This window comes from Anguilla rostrata, chromosome 2 (genome assembly GCF_018555375.3).
Source record: "Anguilla rostrata isolate EN2019 chromosome 2, ASM1855537v3, whole genome shotgun sequence".
NCBI lineage: Eukaryota > Metazoa > Chordata > Actinopteri > Anguilliformes > Anguillidae > Anguilla > Anguilla rostrata.
Genome location: NC_057934.1, coordinates 38,133,948 through 38,155,647, shown reverse-complemented (window position 1 = coordinate 38,155,647; position 21,700 = coordinate 38,133,948). Strand labels below are relative to the sequence as shown.

The following is a 21,700-nucleotide window of genomic DNA, read 5'->3' as shown; positions in this document are numbered from 1 at the left end:
CCGGGCTCCGTCCTGGTTTTCTTTTGTCCTTGCTGGAGCTGGAAAGCTGTGCTGGCTCACTGTCAAGCAGGAAGGTACGTAGACCGTATGTGTTTACTTCTTGTTATGTTGCAGAAAAATAGCAACATGGAAGGTTTGTAAATAAACTGATTTTGTGCGGATACAGTTTCTTTAGCGTACCTGTCAGTATAGCTATATGTTTGTTTGGAGTTATAAACTTCTTTTTTCTACTGAGGTGAATAGCAGTGGGCCCAGAATAGAGCCTTGTGGAATTCCACAATTCCTTGTGGAATTTCTGAAGTATACATCCCAGAGAGGCCTGCTCAATTTTAAGAAGATAGCCTAGCCTATTATTATTTTGTGATCAACAGTGGTCTAATGGGACATTAATGGTGACATTGTTTGAATCCACACTGAGCCTCATTGAGCCAAATTAACCCCAGTTCCCAGTGTTGTGATGGGGCCACTGTGCTGTGGGAGGTGCCATCTTTTGGATGAGATGTTAAACCGAGGTCTTGACTCACTTATGCCAACGATTAGGTGGTTCCTTGGTGTTCTGGCTATATTTTCAACCTCGTTTTCTCAACCTGCCACTTAATCATCCCCCAATTTAATTGGCTTAAAAATTTTCTTTCTCTGTCCACCTCAGCTGATGTTTGGTAATCATTCTGGTGCAAAATGGCTGCCATGCATCACCCGGATGGGTGCTACACACTGGTTGTGGTTGAGGTCATTTTCCCACTCATCCCTGTAGAGCGCTTTCAGTGTTAGAAAACGCTATATAAACACAAGCTATTATTATAATTCTTCTTCTTTTTCTTCTTCTTGCTCTTATTATTATTATTATGTCACAGGTTTTATTGAATTACCCCAGTAAATGTTCTACAAGGACTTAATAAGTAAAGGACATGGCAAGCTATGGTTTGATTGACTGTGCACATTAATGCATTATGTCTTCTGCATTGTTTTTCATTTCATGTCAGTATATTCTCCATTTTAAAATGGCAATTTGTTATTTTAAAGTTAATTCACCCCCACAAGCAAGAGAGAAGATTATTCATTTTGGTACACTGTAGTAAATCTATACTGGTCACATATTCATTTATATGGTGGGATTGCAAATTCAAAGCATCAAAAAAAGATCTTGCCTCCTGGGTGGTACAAACTCACCATAGCATTGCCTGTTGTGCATGAGCAACTTAGCTCTGTAGGTTACCTGCAATGTGTGCTGTCTTTTAACCTTCACAATGACAGAAAAGAAGAAACCACTAGCAACACATCATACAGGAGCAATGTGCCTGTCTGCAATCTTCTCGATTGGCAGAGGACATTGTATAAATGGGCACAGGGCAATAAATATGATTGGGCATTCTGAATTTGAAGAATAGAAAAATGGGAGGGAATAAAAAGCATTATTCTTAATTGTTCTGTATCTCTTGCATGGTCTTAAACAACATTGTTAGTGAAGTGAAGTTAATGCATGTGGATGCATCTTGAAGTAATGTGTTTCTGCCTCTCCTCTTCTGTTTCTGTCTTCTTTTGCTCTTCTTTCATCTGCTTCAGCAAGGTTATCCTGAGGCAGACTTTTATGGGAACAAGGGAGCGGGCGGGTGCCAGCAGCCATGCCTTCATCGATCTCGTTTAAAGGGATGTAGTGACTTGAATGTGTGAATTCATCTCCTCATTAACTGTTGCCTGGAATTTAATTAAGAAGATGACCAGGCTTAATGTCAATTACATCTTAAAAAGGCCAAAAGCACCCATTTGGGGTGGGGTGGGATGGGGGAAATTGAAGAACACGGGGCTGGAACTGGACTGCCTCAGCGCCGACAATTCCCAGTTTAACTACTTCACAGTTTTTCTCCTGTAACCGTCAGCTTAGCTTTCTGTCAAGTCTTCATCTCTTGTTCCTCACTTTGGGATATGGGTACGCTCGTGTGGAGCATTTTCTCATTTTCTCCTTGTTGCGTTCTATAAGCAATGTCAAAATAAGAACAAAAGCTTGTTACCCTAGGGGTGAGATGATAATGCTCTGATTTCAGATTGGTTATGGGCATCAAACCACATCAGCCTCAACCAGATCCATCCCAAGTGAAAAAATGTACAACAAGCTACAAAATAAATGCACAGAAATTTGAAGACTTTTCAACAGAGCTTTAATCCAAACCAAAGATACGGATGTCCTTATGAGACCGTACAGAGCTGCTGCTGCTCTTGTATCGTTTTACACTGAACAGCAAAGACCTGTGCCTCAGAAAGGCTAAACATGCCTGCAGTGTGGCCTGTAACAATGAACCCAGGCCCACCTCCCCTCCAACCTGGAGAAATGCACTTAGAATGTTAGAGCATTAGCAGTCACTGTCCAGATCAGCTGTGGACGCGTGGGAGGCGGAGCCGTAAAGAATTACCCAGTCTCATTCCTTCAGTTTCCATCAGTCAGTCAATTCTGGAGAGTATGCTTCATTGTAAGCTTTGACCTTTGTGTGCTGTGTTGGTCAAAGCAGTGTAGTTCTGTGGCCTGTGTCATGGTCAGAGCAGTGGTCAGTCCCTAAGGGCAGTGAGAGTTGATAAAAACTCACAGAATCTAACTAGGGCACACTTCCTTATTGTGGAGGAAGCAGAGATGAAACCATGTCATAAACCATGGAAAACAGACCAAAATATCAAATTGTGTGAACAGCATTTATCTTGCAATATATTGTGTGCAAGTGTGTTTATCTTCATGAGTACACTGTAGATGTGCGCACGTGTAGCTGAGAATCATGAAGTGGGTAAACAGGAGTACTGTAAAACCTATCATTAATCCAGGGGAGATTAGCCTGCATTGTTCATGCTCCCAGCACTGTGATTTTCACATGGATTGGGGAGGGATTGTTGGAGGGGGGGGCACCGCTTCGAGCCAGGTTCAGCAGCTGGATGGCTGGCAGTGCAGGAGCAAGGCAGAGTGCAGAGTCAGGGCAAAGGCCCTCCTTTCACTGCTACGTGATCGTGGGCTGGATTCCCAATACATCATGGGAACAGCCCTCCCACACCTATTTCCTAATTTGTCTTTTCTCTCTCTCTCTGTTTGTGTCAGTGTTTTGTCTGCTCAACTGAGGGTACACAGCACAGCACTGCATTTCACTTTCGTCATGAAAGGCTTGAATCAGTCTGCAGTTAGCAAGTACGACTATCATCCTTTTAATATGTGAATTTGTTAAAGACGAGCATGATTGGAACTAAAACAGTTGGGTCAGGTAAAAGGTTAGCTTAGTGTGTGAATAATTTGCTTTATTTCCGAAATGTAACTTATTTTTTATCATTTTGATAGTATAATGTCATAATAATCTTTCTAGAACAATAGGGGGCTGGTGTATTTCTCTGTAGCAAGAAATGTATTAGTTTAAGTTCATATAGCTAATCTTCCCTTTGCAACAGAAGACATTGGGACACTGATGTATTTTTTTATGGTGTATAGGCTCATGTATGTGGCATTATGTTTTCATCGGTTTTCTTCAAAGACTGAATGATAAAAGTGACACTTCTGACTCTTCTTCTCGGCTGTAATGCCTGCCCATAGGTATAGCTGGGTGTATGGTACTTCATTACTGCTCCTGAATTGTGAGGAAGTGAGTGACTCAAGCCAACTGGCTGTCATATTTCCCTATTCTATGTAGCTTTTACCTCATTCTTTTTTACATTCATCGGCTAACTTGGCACCCGCTATGCAAAACTGTTCTAAAGTAGTTCCCACTTAATATCACCATTCTTGACGTTTTAAAGAGTCATGTACCAAATCAGTAAATGTGTGAAGGGGGAAGCGGTCACAGCCAGTACTGACTTAAAGATAAGATGGTTGTGTTACTAGTTTTACTGAGGTATCTGCTATCCCACTCACTTGTACTGTACAATATATAGGTGCAAGTAGGGTTGTCACATGAAATGAAATAAGCCAAATCACCTTGGTCAATGGTTTTACCAAAAGAGAGAGAGAAAAAGTAATTACTCAGTAATTAATGTTGCAGCCTGTTCCAAACACAGCTTTCTTGTAATAACTTTCTATGCAATTACATGTAGAACCAGTAGGTGGTGTTCCTACTCTCTGTCTTCTTGGTGCCATAGTGACAAGACATTTAAAACTGTTATCATCAGCCTTTATGTTATTCATTGGGTGATTTCTTCACCATATACTTTCACTGTTTCTTAAAGAAGCCTTTCATTGAATTAAAAAAAAAAAACACTTTTTTGTTAAATAAATGAATTAAAATAACTATATTTGAAAAAAGAACTAAACAAAAAAAGTAGGCCTATGAGTCTAAACATTAGAGTGTTGCTAGCACATTGTGGGCTGCTGCCTATTAGCACCCTGTTTCAGGTGTTGTCCTTGAGGCTCTGTGCGAGGAATTCAAGCACTTTGTCGGGTTTCTGGAAACACCAAACAAGGGTGAGAACGTTTCCAGCTCTACTGAACACCCACTCTGATGGAGTGCTCCTTGTGCAAATGCACATGTACTTCCTCACTTGTTTTTCACAGTTTTCACAACATCTAAACAAGATGAAAAGAAGCTGAGTGTTATAATTGAATGATAAAGTGAAAAGATTCACTGAATCTTTATTGTCTGGCATTTTTGAAATCGACATTAGCTGTCTTTGTACCACCATTAGAAATATGAATAAATGACTTCTGGTTCAAAGCCACTGGCTAGCATTCAGAGCTCCATTCAGAACTCTGTCACACACTCCCTAGTGCCAACCAATTGGCTACAACTGCTGTCAAGAAGAGTGAGAGGCATACCCAGAACAGGAAGTCTATTTTAGGAGATGGAAGCAGGCCGCATTTTAGTGGTTCTTCATTATATAATTGAAAATACACACCTGACTATTTTTCATAGGCAATATTTACATAAAACATAACTGAAAAATGGTGTAACATTTAAAAAATACATCATCATGGTGATGAAAATGTGTGGCTTTGAACAATGGCGTATGAGGGTTATGAGGTGATTGTGACAGCACTAGTTGCAAGTTGCAGTTGGAGCTCTAGCCTGTTTGCAAACTGTACTCTTAAGAGGGAGGACATGAGTGATGATATCCAGTGCATAGTTATGGCATACACTTTATATTTCCAGCAAACTGTCATTTCTATAGTCATTGTGAAAATATAAATATTTAAATTTTTGATTTGTATACATATTACCATTCTGCAGAAGACTCAAATACACAGGATCAAAATAAAGCACCAGTTATACATTATTTGCAAATTACTGTACCTGGTACACATCAAACTAGTGACGACACATTGTAATTTTCAGGGGGAGAATATCTTCACACGGGCGAAGGTAGGAGATGATTCACATCAGCAGGTCTAAATGATTACAACAAAGTTTTATCTTTTTTAATAGAAACCAGGATGGCTATCGCAATATCTTGTAAAACGGGGAGAACAATAGAGTGAGAGCGCCACTTAATTAAATTCCACATCTCGTTTTTCTTCCCCGTTTTAATTCGAATACCTTTCAGAATTCTCATGGTATATTGAGGGGCAGGACAGAATAAATTAGAACAGCTATTGTTCAACAGAAATAAGTCCCATTCTCAGCTCTCTGAATAAGCCAGTTTGAAGTGCTCTATTTATATTCCCAATATTGTGGATGTGCACAAACTTCGTTTTTTGGAATGTGTGTGATAAAAATGTCAGATTTCCATTTTGCAGGAATAAACAAAGGTTTCATCCTTCAGCTGGCCTGATTTGTGCTGAAGCACAAAGTGATGTTATTCTGGCTCGACTTTGATGTGCAGCAGTAGGAAGGTCAGAACTCTGTGTAGGCCCCTTGTCACTTCATTTCAAGGTATCTTGGGCACGCTCTATGGACGGGGGGAGGGGCTTAATGCAGGAAGATCGTTAAAGAATGGTGACAAATAATGCCTGAAAGGTGTACGGCGATAGGGGCTATCTATGTGCTACATATTTTAACAAATGCATAAAAATACATTCATAAAAACAATACATGATGAATTAATAACTGAATAGCCTTGGGCACATCAGAACAGGAACTTCCTGCGAGTTGATGTTTTGTGAATCGTGACTGTATAACTCCCAAAAGCCCTTCAGTGAATCCCCTTCTACTCAGTGCTATGACTGTGCCTCTCCATATGCCCCCACTGCCTCTGCACACACCTCTACCCTGAGGGCAGGTAGGGCATCTCATTATGGTAGTTGTAGTCAGGGCAGACCTTCTGGACCAGGCGGTAGTCCGTGCTGTAGAAGGAGATATAGATGCAGATGACCTTGAAGGGCTTGGAGCAGATCCAGGAGACGTGGCTCTGAGTCTGCTCCTGGAAGCAGGTCTTGGACGGGTCGTAGTTGCAGAGTGAGGTCTTCTTGTTGCGGTCCACCTTCTCGTAGTCCACCCGACAGTTGAAGATCTTGGAGTCCTTGGGGTAGACCACACTCTGCCTCTCCAGGTCAAACTCCACGGCCTTGACAGGCGGCACCAGGCTGACAGAGATGTTGCCTTGACCGGTGGAGTTGTGGCGGAAGTACACACTGAAGGTGCCATTGCCATGGTCCACTATCTTGCCCGTGATAAGTAGGTTGAGCCGCACTGTCTTGATGTTGGAGTAGAAGTCCCCCCAGCCAAACATCTTCTTGAACTTGCCCGTCTTGACGATGGGGCGTCGCTTGACCCTCGAGGGGCTGGCGTCTGGCCGCAGGTCGCTGCCCAGCATCTCCCAGAACTCCTGCTTGGAGAAGGGCACCGGGGATCGGTAGGGCAGCTCCAGTGCTGTGGTGTTGGCCGCCCGGCTCTTGGTATGCAGCATCCAGCGGCCCAGGGGTGAGAGGCTCTGCCCTCTCAGGACACCGACTGTCTTAGCCTGCTCACTGGAGGGGACCTTGTGTCCCAAGGAGGGTTCTTCCTGTCCAAGAGCGAGCTGGGATAATGCCATATAAGGGAGTAGGAAGGGAGACAGAGAGGGAGAGAAAATTAGTTTATATGTGAAAGTTTACACTGACCCCATATCTATTTTCTTTTCTTTGGTAGAAGGGAGAAAGGTAATGATAGTGAAGTTCTGAATTAGACGAAAATTCACTATTATTACTTTTTCATATGTATAGTGATTAGTTCACAATTTATATAATTCATATTGAATAAATTGTGAACTGATAACTATACATTTGAAGTTGTTTACCCTTGGCCTTGTTGAATTTCAAGATAAAATTAAAATGAAAAAAATACAGTTCACAATAAGCTGCTATCAAGAAACCACTACAGGCCACTTGTGTATTATTCTCCATATAGGCATGCATACACTGTAGGCATAGGATAAACTGTAAACAACTGTAAATTTATATATATACACATGCTGTTCTCCATAGAAATGCACACATTCAAACAAACATACAAACTGTTTACATATGACTGGCACAATGAATACCCTCACAGACATGAACTACACTATTTGTGGATGAAATACTCTATGTATCTGTACTGTACATCTACACTTGAGTTCGGAATAATTATTACACTGATACAGGAGTATGATGACCAAAATTTGCATTTAATTAATTTCTGTTAAAACACCCCAATCAGACAAAGCAAGGAGTTGTTAGATCCTACCAGACAGTGAGACTTACATAAACATTTCTCACCCAGCTCAGTCTTGTCTTTATTCAAGTGTGTGGGAAATGGGAATTGATTTGATGGTGCTGATTTGTTAACGGGCTTCTCTTCGCTACTGGCATCAGCAGTGCAGTAATTAAGAACAAAGGAATAAAGAGGCCTATTGATTTAAAATATGTACAGATATATCAATTTTGGGCCATAGAATGCCATACATCAGGACTGCGATAACAAGTGCACAGTTATCTCTACTGGATACAGCTAATTCCTTTGTCTGCAAAGATGCCTTGCAATAGTATGCTCTGTAGGATGCTTCTCTACCTCAGCACAGTACAGCATACCTGGAATGCCTGTCTTCTCATTTTGGAATATAGACAGCCAAGACGGGCTTTTGTGACCCTACATTTTCAGAAATTATTTACTTCTTAGATGTTAAAATATGGTGCTGCGTTAAAAAAATAAAAATCAGTTCCTTTTATGTGCTTTGTGAAAGATGACAACATCGTACAACAGAGAGGTTTTTTAACTTCTCTGCCTTAGTCGATTCAACCATGCTATTTTGTTTTGCAACAATCCCTTCCTGCACCCTGTGAGCCAGAGTGCTTAAAGGGAGCTGGTCAGGGAAAAGCAGAATGTTATTCGAGCGCTTTACCACTGATCCGGGAGCGGAGAAAAGCACCATGTAATGATGTGCAGCTTGCAGCGAAGTATTGAACAACCGCACAATGTGGGCAGACACAACAGCAAGGCGACTAGTAATTATGAAACGTGTTTTGATGCTTTAATGGGGTATTCCTGGGTCAATACAACAAGTGTGATTTGTGCCTAAAGGTAAATAACATTAGCTGGAAATATTGACTGATAGTCTTGTTGAATGTTGCTGTGGATAATGTCCCCTACTAAACAGATAAATATTTTTTAGTGTAATGATACTTTAGTATAATGGCTGAGGGTAAATCTAAAATGTGTTAGGGTGAGACTGCACAGCGTTCAAACGTGCATGTTCCTTTTGATCATGGTGGTGCTGTTGGCTCACGCCATTAGCGCAGGCACAAGCCTGTGATGGGTTGTGTCATATACACTTTCACAGTCGAGTCAGAGAGGGGTTTCCAAGACTCTTTCTGCTCGCCGTAACTCATTTGCATTTCAGTGTGAACAGTCTCAGGGTGTCTAAGAGGCAGGAAGAGCAGCAGAAGCGGTTAACAGGAAGTTGAATGTGCTACATCCATGCCAATGCAACAAAGCACAGCAAACTGACTGTAAATGTATAGAGATCACAGGTGTTCAGCACCCCAAATTAAATTATCGTTCTTTTAAAATGATTTTTCACATTGACCTTACAATGATAGCACCTAAATGACACACCTAATTGAATTACAGGAGCTTGTTATAACAATTCATATAAAGCAAGTAATTATTTGTACAAACATGTGCATGGATATTAAACTAAACTGGACCACATTGATAATCATAAGCTGACAAGCTCAGAAACTGCTGCGTTTCCTCTGGCCTTTAATTGAAATCTTCTCCCCTGGTATGACATCAATTCTTAATTAAAGGCTCAAGTTCTTTGCATCTTTTGAGAAGTGTTCACAGCTTTTTTTTTTTCTTTTTTCCCAGAGACAGACATAATGTGCTCATGGTGGGCGATTTCTTGTTTTATTAGGTGATTAAAACTGGAGAATTGCTGCCCTTTGACTAATTATTCCATTGGACGGTGGGGTGAAAAAAGGTAATTTCACAAGAAACAAGCTGTTTCACTTTAATGAATAATTTATGTTGCATTGAAGGGGCTTGCGGGAGGCCACGCTGCCCTGTGGAGCCACACGCTTAGTGAGTCAGGTCTTGTCTGGTTTAAGTTCTGGCTCAGTTCAGGCCTCAGATCTCTCTTCATCCACTGTACTGTACTTCGACATGCTTAAGTGAGCTCTAGATGACCTCCCAGCATTGCAAAGAAAGCAGTAGAGAATCAGAATGAATTTGGGGGTGCCCTTGTATGTACAGTGCCTTGCGAAACGTTTCACATCCCATTGACTATTTCAAATTTTCCTGTGTGGCAAATCAATTAACATTTAAATGGAATTTCTGTCCTACATGTGCAACTCTCTACTGTCAAAAATGACATAGGGTATTTAGATGTCTTGAGAATTATATATTTAAAAAAACACTTCAAAGGGACATCATTTATGTGTTTTCCCACCTTTGTATTCACAACTTCAAATTGGGCCAGGTGTATTTATTTTCTTGAGATCACGCTAAATATTATAAAAAGGTCAACATATGCTAATTTCAAATCCACCTGTACTCAACTGCATGATTGCAGAATAAGTATCACCTACTTTGTGATGTCTCATCTGAAACGGCAGATCAGATGCCTGTGGAGATGAGGTTGTTAGGAGACAAAAACCTGGAGAAGGTTATTTAAAAAATCAACCATGTTTTTGAACATTCCTTGGAGCATCATTTACAAAATCGAAATAATATAGCAGATGCATTCTTGCTGGTGGATATTTTTGGTACTAAAAAATGTGTCTTTCATTTTTGAAGAAAATGCTATTATTCTTTGCATCCTAATTCATTAAATGTATTGTGTTGGTGAAGGGGGGAAATGTTTAAATGCATTAAAAGTTTAAGGTGTAACAGAACACAATGTGAAAAAGTTCAAGGGGAATTAATATTTTCACAAGACACTGTATTTGTATACTAAAAAACGCACTGGACGAACCCTACTCCAGGTGTTGTTGACACAAGGAAATAGAAATGGCACTGCACTGATCTCACTGGTGTCGGCAAATAAAAATCTTCATATCCATGCAATAAGCATGTGTTTACTCTCTGTGGATTGGACTAGAAATCTTATGTGCTGTGTATTTGTATTTGCTGGTAATATTGCTCCACTAGAAAACTGACAATAAACTGAGGAGGAAACAATGTGTATCTAATTTTTTTTTTTTTGCACTTGCAGGTTTTTTGTTGTGGTGTGACAATGCTAACCCCAGACATGGACCTGATGTAGAACCAGGGATGACTGTATGGTATCCAGCGAGAGGATGCCTCAATGTTAAAATTGCTCATCAAACCCTCTTTTCAGAGATAGGGCCCAGAAGTCCTTAGTTGTGATGATCTTCCCTGCTTCAGAGCAAGCCTGAGGACAGAACAAAACGGCCAAGGAGGTATGAGGGGCCACATGTGCCCAGTGTCTGCTTCAGTTCACACAGATTCAAGAGCCTGCTGAAGACAAGATGTCCCATTTAATGGAGAGGAAGGTATGCACTACTGTCTGAAAACATGGTAATAAACTAGCTATCTTCCTAAAGACAATCAAGGGACATTTACAATGGAAACAGTCCACCGTATTTTGGCAAGTTTTACATATTAAGAACATTGCTTCCTTGGATTGGTTTTGCTTAGTCTATTAAGGCAAATTATACCTCTAATAACTTAGAAATTAGTAAATACTTGTGACCAGTCTGTACAATAGATGTGACTATCTCTGATCCTTTGTGGTTAGATGACATTGGCTGACAATGACTATGGAAATGATAAAAAGCTGGCAAATCCACTTTTTTCTCATATTTGAGAGAAGAATCAAATATGAGCACCTATGCGCATGCCAAACCACACAAATAGCACAGGACTGAAAACTATGTCATTGTTACTGCCTGTCAACTCAACCAGCTGTAACTATTGTATGAGCCAAGAACATATGCATATCACTTTTATGCATATGTTCCCAAGCAGATCGGAAGAACACAATTCAGCAGAAAGGACAGGACCGTAATGAACCAGCAGCAGCATACAATTTAGCCAGTAGAGGTACCAGGGCCAATTACCTCCAGGGCCATGTAGGGGTGGGTGACGTGTCACAAGACCCCATGGAGACAGCTTTGAGAGGGTGAGAAGTGCCGTACCTGGACTCTCACATTCTGGAATAATCTCACAATCTGGCGAGCTGAGCAGCTGAGGTCACCGGGAGCCCAGGGAGAACATAGCTCTGATGGTGAAATGGGATGTGTCCGCGCACACCGTACACAGATTTATGCTCTGAACAAAGCCTGCCTGTATCCCATTAGACACTTCTTTCTGCCGTCTCTCATTGCTGGAGCTCATGCTTTTCTTTGCTCGCCACAGGTGTCTCATGAAATGGTTATCCTTGGGATGGCCTGCATTGTTCCTGAAAAGGCACAGTCACGCTGTTCCCTCTGCATCAAAACTAGCAGACCTACAATATATTCAGGCCTCATTATTGTTCCAATGATATAGCATAGTGGTTAGGGTGCTAGGAACAGAAAGTACTGCTGCTCTCATTGATAAAATTAATTAAATCCTGGTGGATACTTTTAGAAAAGTTAAAGGAAGGGATAGCGTGTGAGGATGCCAATATGGGACAATCCAGGAATTTTGGTGAGCTCAATCTCAAAAGCCCTTCTTAGCCACGTCCATGTGGTCTTCTCACCAAAATGTAATATACAATATTTTTTTTCCCGTTCAGTCTCATAAAAAGAAAAAAGAGGGAATGTCACACATAATATCGCTAATAACGTTATTTTCTGAAGAGACTTTGCTTTTATGACAGTTCTGAAGAAGGTAATGCAGGTTTGCGATGCCTCCTCTTTGTCATGATCTCACAGACACTCACTTCACAGGACAACAACACCATTAAAATAGTGATTTATCTTCAGTCCTAATGAAGATTACTTACACCATGGTCTGGGCGAATAGTCGATTTTGGTTGGAAAGTATAAATTAAAACCATTTAATGCACAAGCAGTTCGGGTCAAGTATAATCACCATTCTGAATTCATACGCTGCCTGGCCAGCTAACCAACATATGTAACCATAGCAACATGCTGAAACAGTACCTTGCCTAGTATTTTAGTCATTAGTGCCAGCAAACAGTTCACATTTTCAGGACAAATTGCTCCAAAATATTGACAAACCCTCCTTATATTTTAATCTTTGGCAAATGACTACGGTACAAGCAGAATAATCTACTCCAAGGTGTGTGTTTGCCTCGGTCTTCACCTCTGTGTCATGCGTTAAATAAAACCCTTTAACACACACACACACTTGGATTATTTCTAACATAATTGTGTGAGACAAGGGGATGTTTTAGTGTGGGTTTTCAGGGGCTTTCACTTGTGCCTTGAGAGATGAGAAATTGGAGGTATCATGGTGGACTAGGCCACTGACCACGAAGATAGTACTGGGTTTCCCAGAAGGATGAGTCAAAGACTGTCTGTCAGAGCCAAGTACAGCAAATGAGCAATATACTGTACCTACCACTCTTTTAAACCCTTTGGCAGTCCATCTACTAAGTGGGTGTTAAAGATCACTGTGATCAATATTAGAATTACTATTGATTTACTTAGCTGATACAAGAGCAACTTGCAAGGACAAAGTGCTTATTCAGCTAGGGGCTTACTGTGACAGTTCAAAGCCTCAGTCAAACCATACCAGTTGTTAAGTGCATCTTGTTCACATGTGAAGGGCCCAATCACTCATTCATCTCCAATCATTTCATATTAACGCAGTACATTCTATATGAGGAGTGGGGTGCTATAAATTAATTTTTAAGCTGAATGATCATGAGGAGCAATGCTTTTTTCAGTCAGTCTAGCTGTGACATATTGATTTATTGAAGATTGTATGTGATATTATTTCACTGCATTGTTCTACACAATTCCTTCTAAGAGGATTATTATTTCATTCTTTATGTAAAGACCACTGCATTTTACTGATTTCAAGCTGATTTTTCATTATTTAACCTGCTTCCCTCAGTTTTAGTAATCCCATAGTTCAACACTGACAAAAAAAGTTTCACCAGATAAATCTAAAATTTTTACTTCAATTTGTTACACCTACATTTTCTCAATTTAAAATGTTTAGGTTTATTTGAATGTAACAAACTGAAGTAAAAAATGTTGTTTTATCTAATGAAGCATTTTTTCAGTGTAGTACTCTAGGTGTTTTGAACATGTATAATGCATTAGCATTTTTCAACAAAAAGTTAAGCAAAAAATTATATTGTTGGCTATATTATACAATTAAACATGCAATAAAGACCATTAACTATTTACTGCATATTCACACTTTTTTATATTTATGAATATGCTTCTCTCAATACAGTATGTGTACTTCACAGCTGAGAATACAACGCTTGTTCTTCACCTGAAAAGAATAAACTGTACACTCTGTATAGTGAATGGAATATATATATATAGCTATTACAGCTTCCTTTCTATACATGGTTCCCCCATTTCAGGGCACCATAATGTTTCTGATGAGTCAGGTGTCTTCAATTGCATTTAAATTAGTGCCGGTATAATCGATTTCAGTACCTAGTCATGATTCTAGGCTTTTGATTGCCTTTGGAATCTGTTACTGGTGTTTGTCAACATATGGAAGCCATTATGAGGCTGAGAAAAATAACCAGTCAGAGACATAGACCAAACCTTAGGCTTACCAAAATGAACTGTTTGAAACATAATTAATAAGAAAGAGAGCACTGGTGAGATCAGCAATTGCAAAGAGCCTGGAAGGCTGAGGAAGATCTCTACAGTTGATGACTGGTCAAATCTCAAACACCTGACTAACATATCAGAAACACCCTTTAGGAGGCAGGTATGGATGTGTCCACAGAAGATTTCACAAACAAAACTGCAGAGGCTACACTGCAAGATGCAAACCATTAATTAGCTGCAACAACAGGGAGGCCAGGTTACAGTTGGCTAAGAAAGCCTGCATAATTTTGGAAAAAGGTCTTCTGGACAGATGACATCAAGGTGACAAGAGTGTGGAGGCCAAAAGGAAATGCACAAAGATCCAAAGCACTCCCCATCCCTGAAAAATAGTGGTGGGGGGTGTTATGGTTTAGCATGTACGGTTGCCACAGGTATTAGTTCACTTGTCTTCATTGATGATGTAACAGCTGTCAGCAGCAGCAGAATGAATTTTAAAGTTTACAGAAGCATCTTATCTGCTCAAAGTTCAACCGAATGCCTACAACTCTTTGGATGGCGCTTCATCTTACAACCAGTCAGTGATTCAAAGCATACTGCAAACACAATAAAAGCAGATTTTCAAAGCCAAAAACTGGACAATTCTTGACTGACAAGTCTTCTATCCAAACTGAATACAACTGAACATGCATTTTATCTGCTGAAGAGAAAACTCAAGACAACAAGCCCCTGAAACAAGCAGGAGCTGAAGATGGCTGCAGTACAGGTCTAGCAGAGCACCACCAGAGAAGATACTCAGCACCTTGTGATGTCCATGGGTCACAAACTCCAAGCAGTCATTGCTTGCAAACATAGCCGGCCCGTCCATTTGGCCATACAGGCAACCGTCTAAGGCCTTGGTGTGGTTAAGGGGCCTCAGGGTGGTGTTTTATTTATTATTTATCATTTATATTATTCATTATTTTGGGGCTCATTTTCAAGATCTCACCAAGGGTCCAAGACTCATGGGCCAGCTCTGCTTGCAAAGGATATATGACTAGTACAAAACATGACTAATTTCATTTACATAACATTAATATATCCCAAGCATTATGATGCCCAGAAATGGGGAGGCTGCGTATAAAAAGTGCTGTAATTTCACATAGCGAAACTAAAATTAAAAGAAATACCCTTAAATAAAATCTGAGAATGTGCACTTTAACCACATATGAATAGTTTAGATTACAAACCTAAATTTGTAGAACTGAGCCAAATCAATAAAAAATATGTCTTTGTCCCAAACATTATGGAGCGCACTATATATATATATATATATCCATCCATCCATTATCTATACCTGCTTATTCCTGATCAGGGTCGCAGGGGTTGCTGGAGCCTATATCAGCGTATATTGGTCAAGAAGCAGGAATACACCCTGGACAGGTCACCAATCTATTGCAAGAGGGCACACATACACCATTCAATCACACACTCATACCAACGGGCAATTTAGAGTCTCCAATTAGCCTACCTGCAGGTCTTTGGACCTTTGGACTGAGGGAGGGAACTGGAGTACCCAGAGGAAGCCCATGTGGACACGGGGAGAACATGCAAACTCCACACAGAAAGGCCCAGGTTGGGATTCAAACCCAGACGTTCTTGTTGTGAGGTGACAGTGCTACATATGCACTATATATATATATATATATATATATATATATATATATAGTATACCACATGATTCAGTAGCTTATAGAACCTCCTTTAGCTGCAATAACAGGAAATAAAGATTCAATTGTGTATGAGTTTACTGCTCTCTAACATGGCATCATAGGAATTATGTCCCACTCTACAGTACAAAACCCCATCAGCTCACTGATGTTTGAGGGAATTTGTTTATGCACAGCTATCTCATGGTCCTGAAACAACATCTCAATGGGGCTAAGGGCTGGACTGCAACTTGGCCATTCCAAACCCAATTCTTTTTCAGCCATTCAGTCATACATTTACTGGTGTGCTTAGGATGACTGTACTGTTACATTATCTACTTTACGGAAAGCTTTAGCTATTGGACAATGTTTGCAAATGGCTTTATACCCCTACCCAGACTGATGAACAGCAACAATTACTTCCCTGAGATAATCACAGATATCTTTTGGCCTTGGCACGCTGTTAACAAAAACTTGCTCCAGGCCATATGGTCAAGGTTTCTGCTTTTCAATACAGGTGGTAACACTTTCTGATGGTCCACGTAGAATGTGCACTTGATTAACAGCACTTGCTTCTAATTATCTATGATCTCATTTTCAAATGATCTATGGAACTGCTTCCATAATAGTATGGAAGCATATGGAAGCAGTAAGGGTACTTTTTCTACACAAGACTTCTGTGTGTTGGCTTATTTTTGTTTGAATAAATAATGAGGACAACATCAGGGTTAGTTTTCCCATAATATGTAAAACCGTCTAATTGAAAAAGGGCTTTCTTCTTCACTTCACTGCACATATACACACTCACTGGCCACTTTATTGGGTTCACATTCTAATTAATGCAGACAGCCTGCTCCTGCAAACAGCATATCTTGTGGCTGCAACGTCATATATAAAGCATGCAGACAAGGTGAAGAGGTTTAGTTGCTGTTTGACCAAACATTAAAATGGGTGATCTAAGCGTGATCTCCATGACTTTGACCATGGTATGATATGACATGGTGGTTCTAGCATATCAGAAACAGCTGCCCCCCTGGGATTTTCATGCAGTACAGAGAATGGTGCGATAAACAAGAAACATCTAGTGAGAAGCGGTTGTTGGCAAAAACACCTTCTTAATGAAGTTCAGAGGAGAGCGGGCAGATTCGTTCAAGCTCAGGGAAAGGCCGCAAATGCTTAAATAACAGCTGTTTGTTATTTACAGTGGTGTGCTGACGAGCATCTCTGAAAGTGTCAGATGGGTTGCAGCAGCAGGAGACCATGGAAAGTTCCACTCCTGTCAGCTAAAAACAGACAGATGAGCTTGCAGTGGGCACGTGATCACCAAAACTGGATGACTGGAAATCGGAAAAACATCGCCTGGTCTGACTAATCTCGATTTCTGCTGGACACACAGATGGTAATGTCAGAATTTTATGTAAACAGTATGAATCCATGGATCCATCCTGCCTTGTGTCAACATCGCAGGCTGGCAGAGGTGTACTGGTGTGGGGAAAGTTTTATTGGCACAAATTAGACTCCTCAATACCAATTAAGAGTCATCTGAATGCCACAGCATACCTAAACATTGTCGCTAAGCATGTGCATCCTAGTCCCTAATAAAGTGGCCACTGTGTGTGTGTGTGTGTTATGTATATGTATATGTATATGTATATATATATATATATATAATTTGCATCAAAATGTTTTTAAATGTAGTTTTTGTTTACAATTAGAAAAGTAAAATTATTAATATTAATGTGAGCTAATTAAGGAAATAACAGTCATTTTTTAAATACTTCCAAATGGAATATAAAAAACATCCACCAAGGGACAGTGGCACAACTTGTGAGCTACAACATAAGAAGTTGCAGTCGTTTTAGTGAAATATGCTAAATTCATAATTTGGGTCCGGTCTTTTGAAGGTGGGCCAAAATACAGTCCCTTCACAATAAGCCCCCCTTTTTGGACAAACTAGAACATTTTTGCACAGGGATACAGAATAATAATTCATGTTAATCAACACTTTTAGTTCCTTTGGAAATTATCATTATCACCTCAGTGGTAATAGTATTGTGAAAATATTCTGCTGCCACTTTCCAAGTGGTGTTCAAAATGCTCTATTCCAAGTTCCATCTCTATTCCATCAATGCAAACCTGCCCATGAGGTAGCAATAGCAACACCAAAAAAATTCACAGAAATGTAAATGAAGCAGGATGTTTTGCTAGCGAAACCTGTGGAACGGATTTTATACATTGACATAATTATGCCTGTGCTTGTGTCTACCTTGGCCATTCTTCATTCCGAATCAATCCTTACTGTACTGTAGATGTGCATGTTTTCATTGCTCATGGTATTGCACTGAGCTGCCGGTTTTGTTGTATACCATTTTAATATTGCAACTGCTGCTTCCTATAATGATGTGCTTTGTTTTACAGACACACTTATTTTCAAATCAGTGCTTCATTTGGATGATGATGTGCTTGTGTAGAATTAAAACTTTTTCTGGTTCTGGCCTTCGGAAATAATCAAAGCCGGCTCTTTTCAATCACTGAAGATGACTTGTGCAGAAGGTAAGACATTCATTCAAAAACACCCCCAATTAAACTGCAAAATCTATTCTCCTAGTGCATTCACCTTTAAAAGTTTTTTTCAATAAATAGTTCAAACAAATATTTTTATTCCTTGACCTATTGTGTATTTCCAGTGATTTTTAAAATGATTTATTATTTTTATTTTTGCTTGGGGCACTATTTATTCTAAAAGCTATAATATTTCAATATAGGTGTGCAGCACAAGTTGGTAAACTGACTCATCTACCATTTACCGATTTAATAATACAGAACCACACAAGCCAGATATGAAAAATGAGTCAGTTCACCATCTTATTCAGAGCAATATGTAGAACAAAACACTTGTCTTTCTAAATCAAACTGTAAATATTTAAAATCACTCTAGCTGCTTCACTAACCTTCGTTGCAAAACGTTATTTCTGTTTGTAATACTTTTTGTTAAAATGTTTAATAATGAGCACCGGACTCATAAGTCAAAAATACCTGGTAATACAAACTTGGATAGTTTATTACTAGCTAATATTAATCTATTATTGTTTTGCTGTATTGCCCATGACTCTATAATTTAATAGTTTATTGGGTCGCAGTACAGCTCAGCTTCCATGGGTACAGTAAATACAAAGGAACATTAATGAGCAAACCGCATGTAAAATAAGCGCATCATTACCTCGTGCATAACTTCGTCTAAAGGCCAAGGGTAGATGAAATTATTTCCCTTTCAGCCAGACACTGACAATATCACATGTCCAAAATAGTTAGTCTGTAGATCTGAAAAGATGACAGCTATGTACAGAAAGGTTTTCTTTGCTACTTATATTTTTACCATTCAATAGAACTGCGGTAAAGCACATTGTATTGTTTCAATTTCATAGATTGCTTGTGGAAAAAGCAATCTTTCTAAAAGTTTTGCAAAGTAGTCTATATGTTTATATATATAGGGCGTTTGCCCCATAGAGATGTAATGTAAACATGCACACGTTTATGAAGCATTCATCGTATAACAATATTTCCAGCAAATGTAATTATTTTAACAGACGTTTTATTTCATAGCCCATAACCCGTTTTCATAACCTTATATTATATTCCATGCTCCTCGTGTAGAATGTGCTACCAGTTGTGCAAAAACTGTAATTTTACACTTATGAAAAGATACTCGCAAATATTAACGGCCCAGATAAACAGTTATTATTATTAATATTATTATTATTATTATTATTATTGTTATTATTCTTTTTTTCTTTATTTAAAAAAATACAACATCTGTTAACTTTTACTTTTTCAAAACTATAACCATGTCAAATTGTTTTGGCTAAGTAAACAGTATCACTATCTTTCCAGAAATCTATATAAACTCGTCGTATTTTTTATTATTACCGTTGTGAAAGACACATCTGTTTAGGCAATGAAAATTGAGTCACTCACCCGACGGTGCGCAACTGCATTCATAGCCCTTTATTAATCGAAGCGTTGATTCGGAACCTAGCTAGTTAATCAGTTTTAATATTGATCACACCTTATTAAAAAAATAATAACTTGGCAGAAAGGCAACAGTGTGTCTTCAACAAACAAATGTATACAATGTAATGAAGATTTACATTCGACTTCATTTCCCAAATTACAGCTTATTGCAATGTTGTTTAAATGCACAATTCTTTAAGATGTAAACGAGGTCTTAACACCAGACCGTACACAAAACGTGACAACTAGTTCTAGAAATAGTTCTAAGAGTTTAATTAAACATTTGAAACTATGCAAAATAGAGACGATTAGCAACTGCATACAGGCATAAATACGTAGCATTGGCTGCAGTTGATTCTTTAAACATAACATTATCTCAGAATCTATCAGTTAAGGGCACACGCGGGCACATCCGATCCTACTGGTTGTCAATTTTGGCTACTTACTGTGTGTTGGCATTTTGTGAAATTCGCCCACTTGATTTAACAAGAAAATTGACACACTAAACATAAACCGCACATAAACAACCCGCCGGTAGGTGTCTATCTTAACCTCTCGAAGAATAAGAAACGAACTTCTTTTAGATCCGCATGCTGACGACGTTTTAAACTTGCTACCGCGAAACTACAGTACACACCCAGCGTAAGAGCAGTGAATGGCATATTCGTTTTGTTGCAAGCAGGTGCACGAGTACTCGCCCAAAATGTAAACTATATACGGCAGTTATTTGTAAACATGTCCATTAAAAACGAGTCAATTTATGCCTGGTGGCAGTAAATATAATTTTAAATTATGAAATATGTGATAATGTGACCCATCCCCTTCTACCTTACCAAGCAAGTCGTCCCATTCAGAAGCAATAATAAGAAGCCCCGGTTGGAACGCATCTTCACTGCGCGCAGTCCGCTCCTCAGCTCCCGTTGTCGCTAAAACCAGATTTCATTTAGGGCGACACAATTCCACTCGTACTGTCTACCCCAAGCCCACAACCCGGTCCCATGTCCAATGAAAGCAAAACAGGGGCAATGAATATCTAAAAAATCTTAGTTCCAGCTTTCAACAGAACCAGATGAACACTGAAAATCCATACGGAGCCTTTACGTGAAATACAAACAAAAAACATCCACTTTAGTTTTCCCATATATATTTCCCCTTTATAGTATGCAAGATACTGAATGTGACAAAATTTGAAGTTCAAATAAATCCTCTCTCAAATGGTGACACTTTCGCTCCACGCAGGGCACACGTGAAGCGCAGGGTCCCTGTAACTGTGCATTTCAGCGCGTGCACACTGAGAAGACTCGCGTCTTGCCTTCACGTTTAAACAACTCCACTCTATGTTACAGACACACTCTATCTCTCAATCTCTCCCTCCCTCCCTCTCTCCCTCCAGTGTCCCTGTGCAGCACCGACCTTATGATTACACACATCTGACGCTCGCCTGAACACCAAAAACCTGCGCCTTTCGCACAAATAGTGTTAGCTTCACGTCAGTAACTGCTGTGATTGTGTATTATGTTATAAATAGGCGTTACAAACATAATATAACGAATTCAAATATGATGAATGCAAACATTTGACTGGGGATAGCAAACGCAATAAAAAACGTCGGTAGTCGGTTGAGCATTATGAGACTTGTCATGTCACCCATGGCAATCAGATTTTAGACCCTTACCACTGGTTCGTTCTTCGAATGAAGTAGTAAAACATCCTTACGGTACCTCTGGTACCATGTTTTATCGTGTATTATTGCCCGTGTGAAAGGAAGATGATTTTACAACCCAACCAACAACTGAAACAATAAATGGGGAATATTTATTCTTTCAGCATGTCATCCTTGAATTCGTTTATTTTGTCATCCCGTCAAAAATCTATTAACTGAACATGTAGAGACTATGAATTCATGACCTGTGCCCTTAGGCTATATGTTTTAACAACC

The 21,700-nt window shown here is 39.5% G+C and overlaps 1 protein-coding gene across 1 annotated transcript; it reads right to left on the bottom strand.

Annotated features, from left to right (window-relative positions):
* Window positions 1-4,552: 4,552 nt before the first annotated feature.
* On the bottom strand, window positions 4,553-21,094 carry LOC135247961 (neurexophilin-1). The gene is made up of 2 exons (XM_064321989.1): window positions 20,595-21,094; window positions 4,553-6,912 (listed from the first exon to the last, which is right to left on the bottom strand). The coding sequence occupies exons 1-2, from the start codon at window positions 20,646-20,648 to the stop codon at window positions 6,160-6,162; spliced, it is 807 nt and encodes a 268-aa protein (XP_064178059.1). The 5' UTR covers window positions 20,649-21,094; the 3' UTR covers window positions 4,553-6,159.
* Window positions 21,095-21,700: the final 606 nt, after the last annotated feature.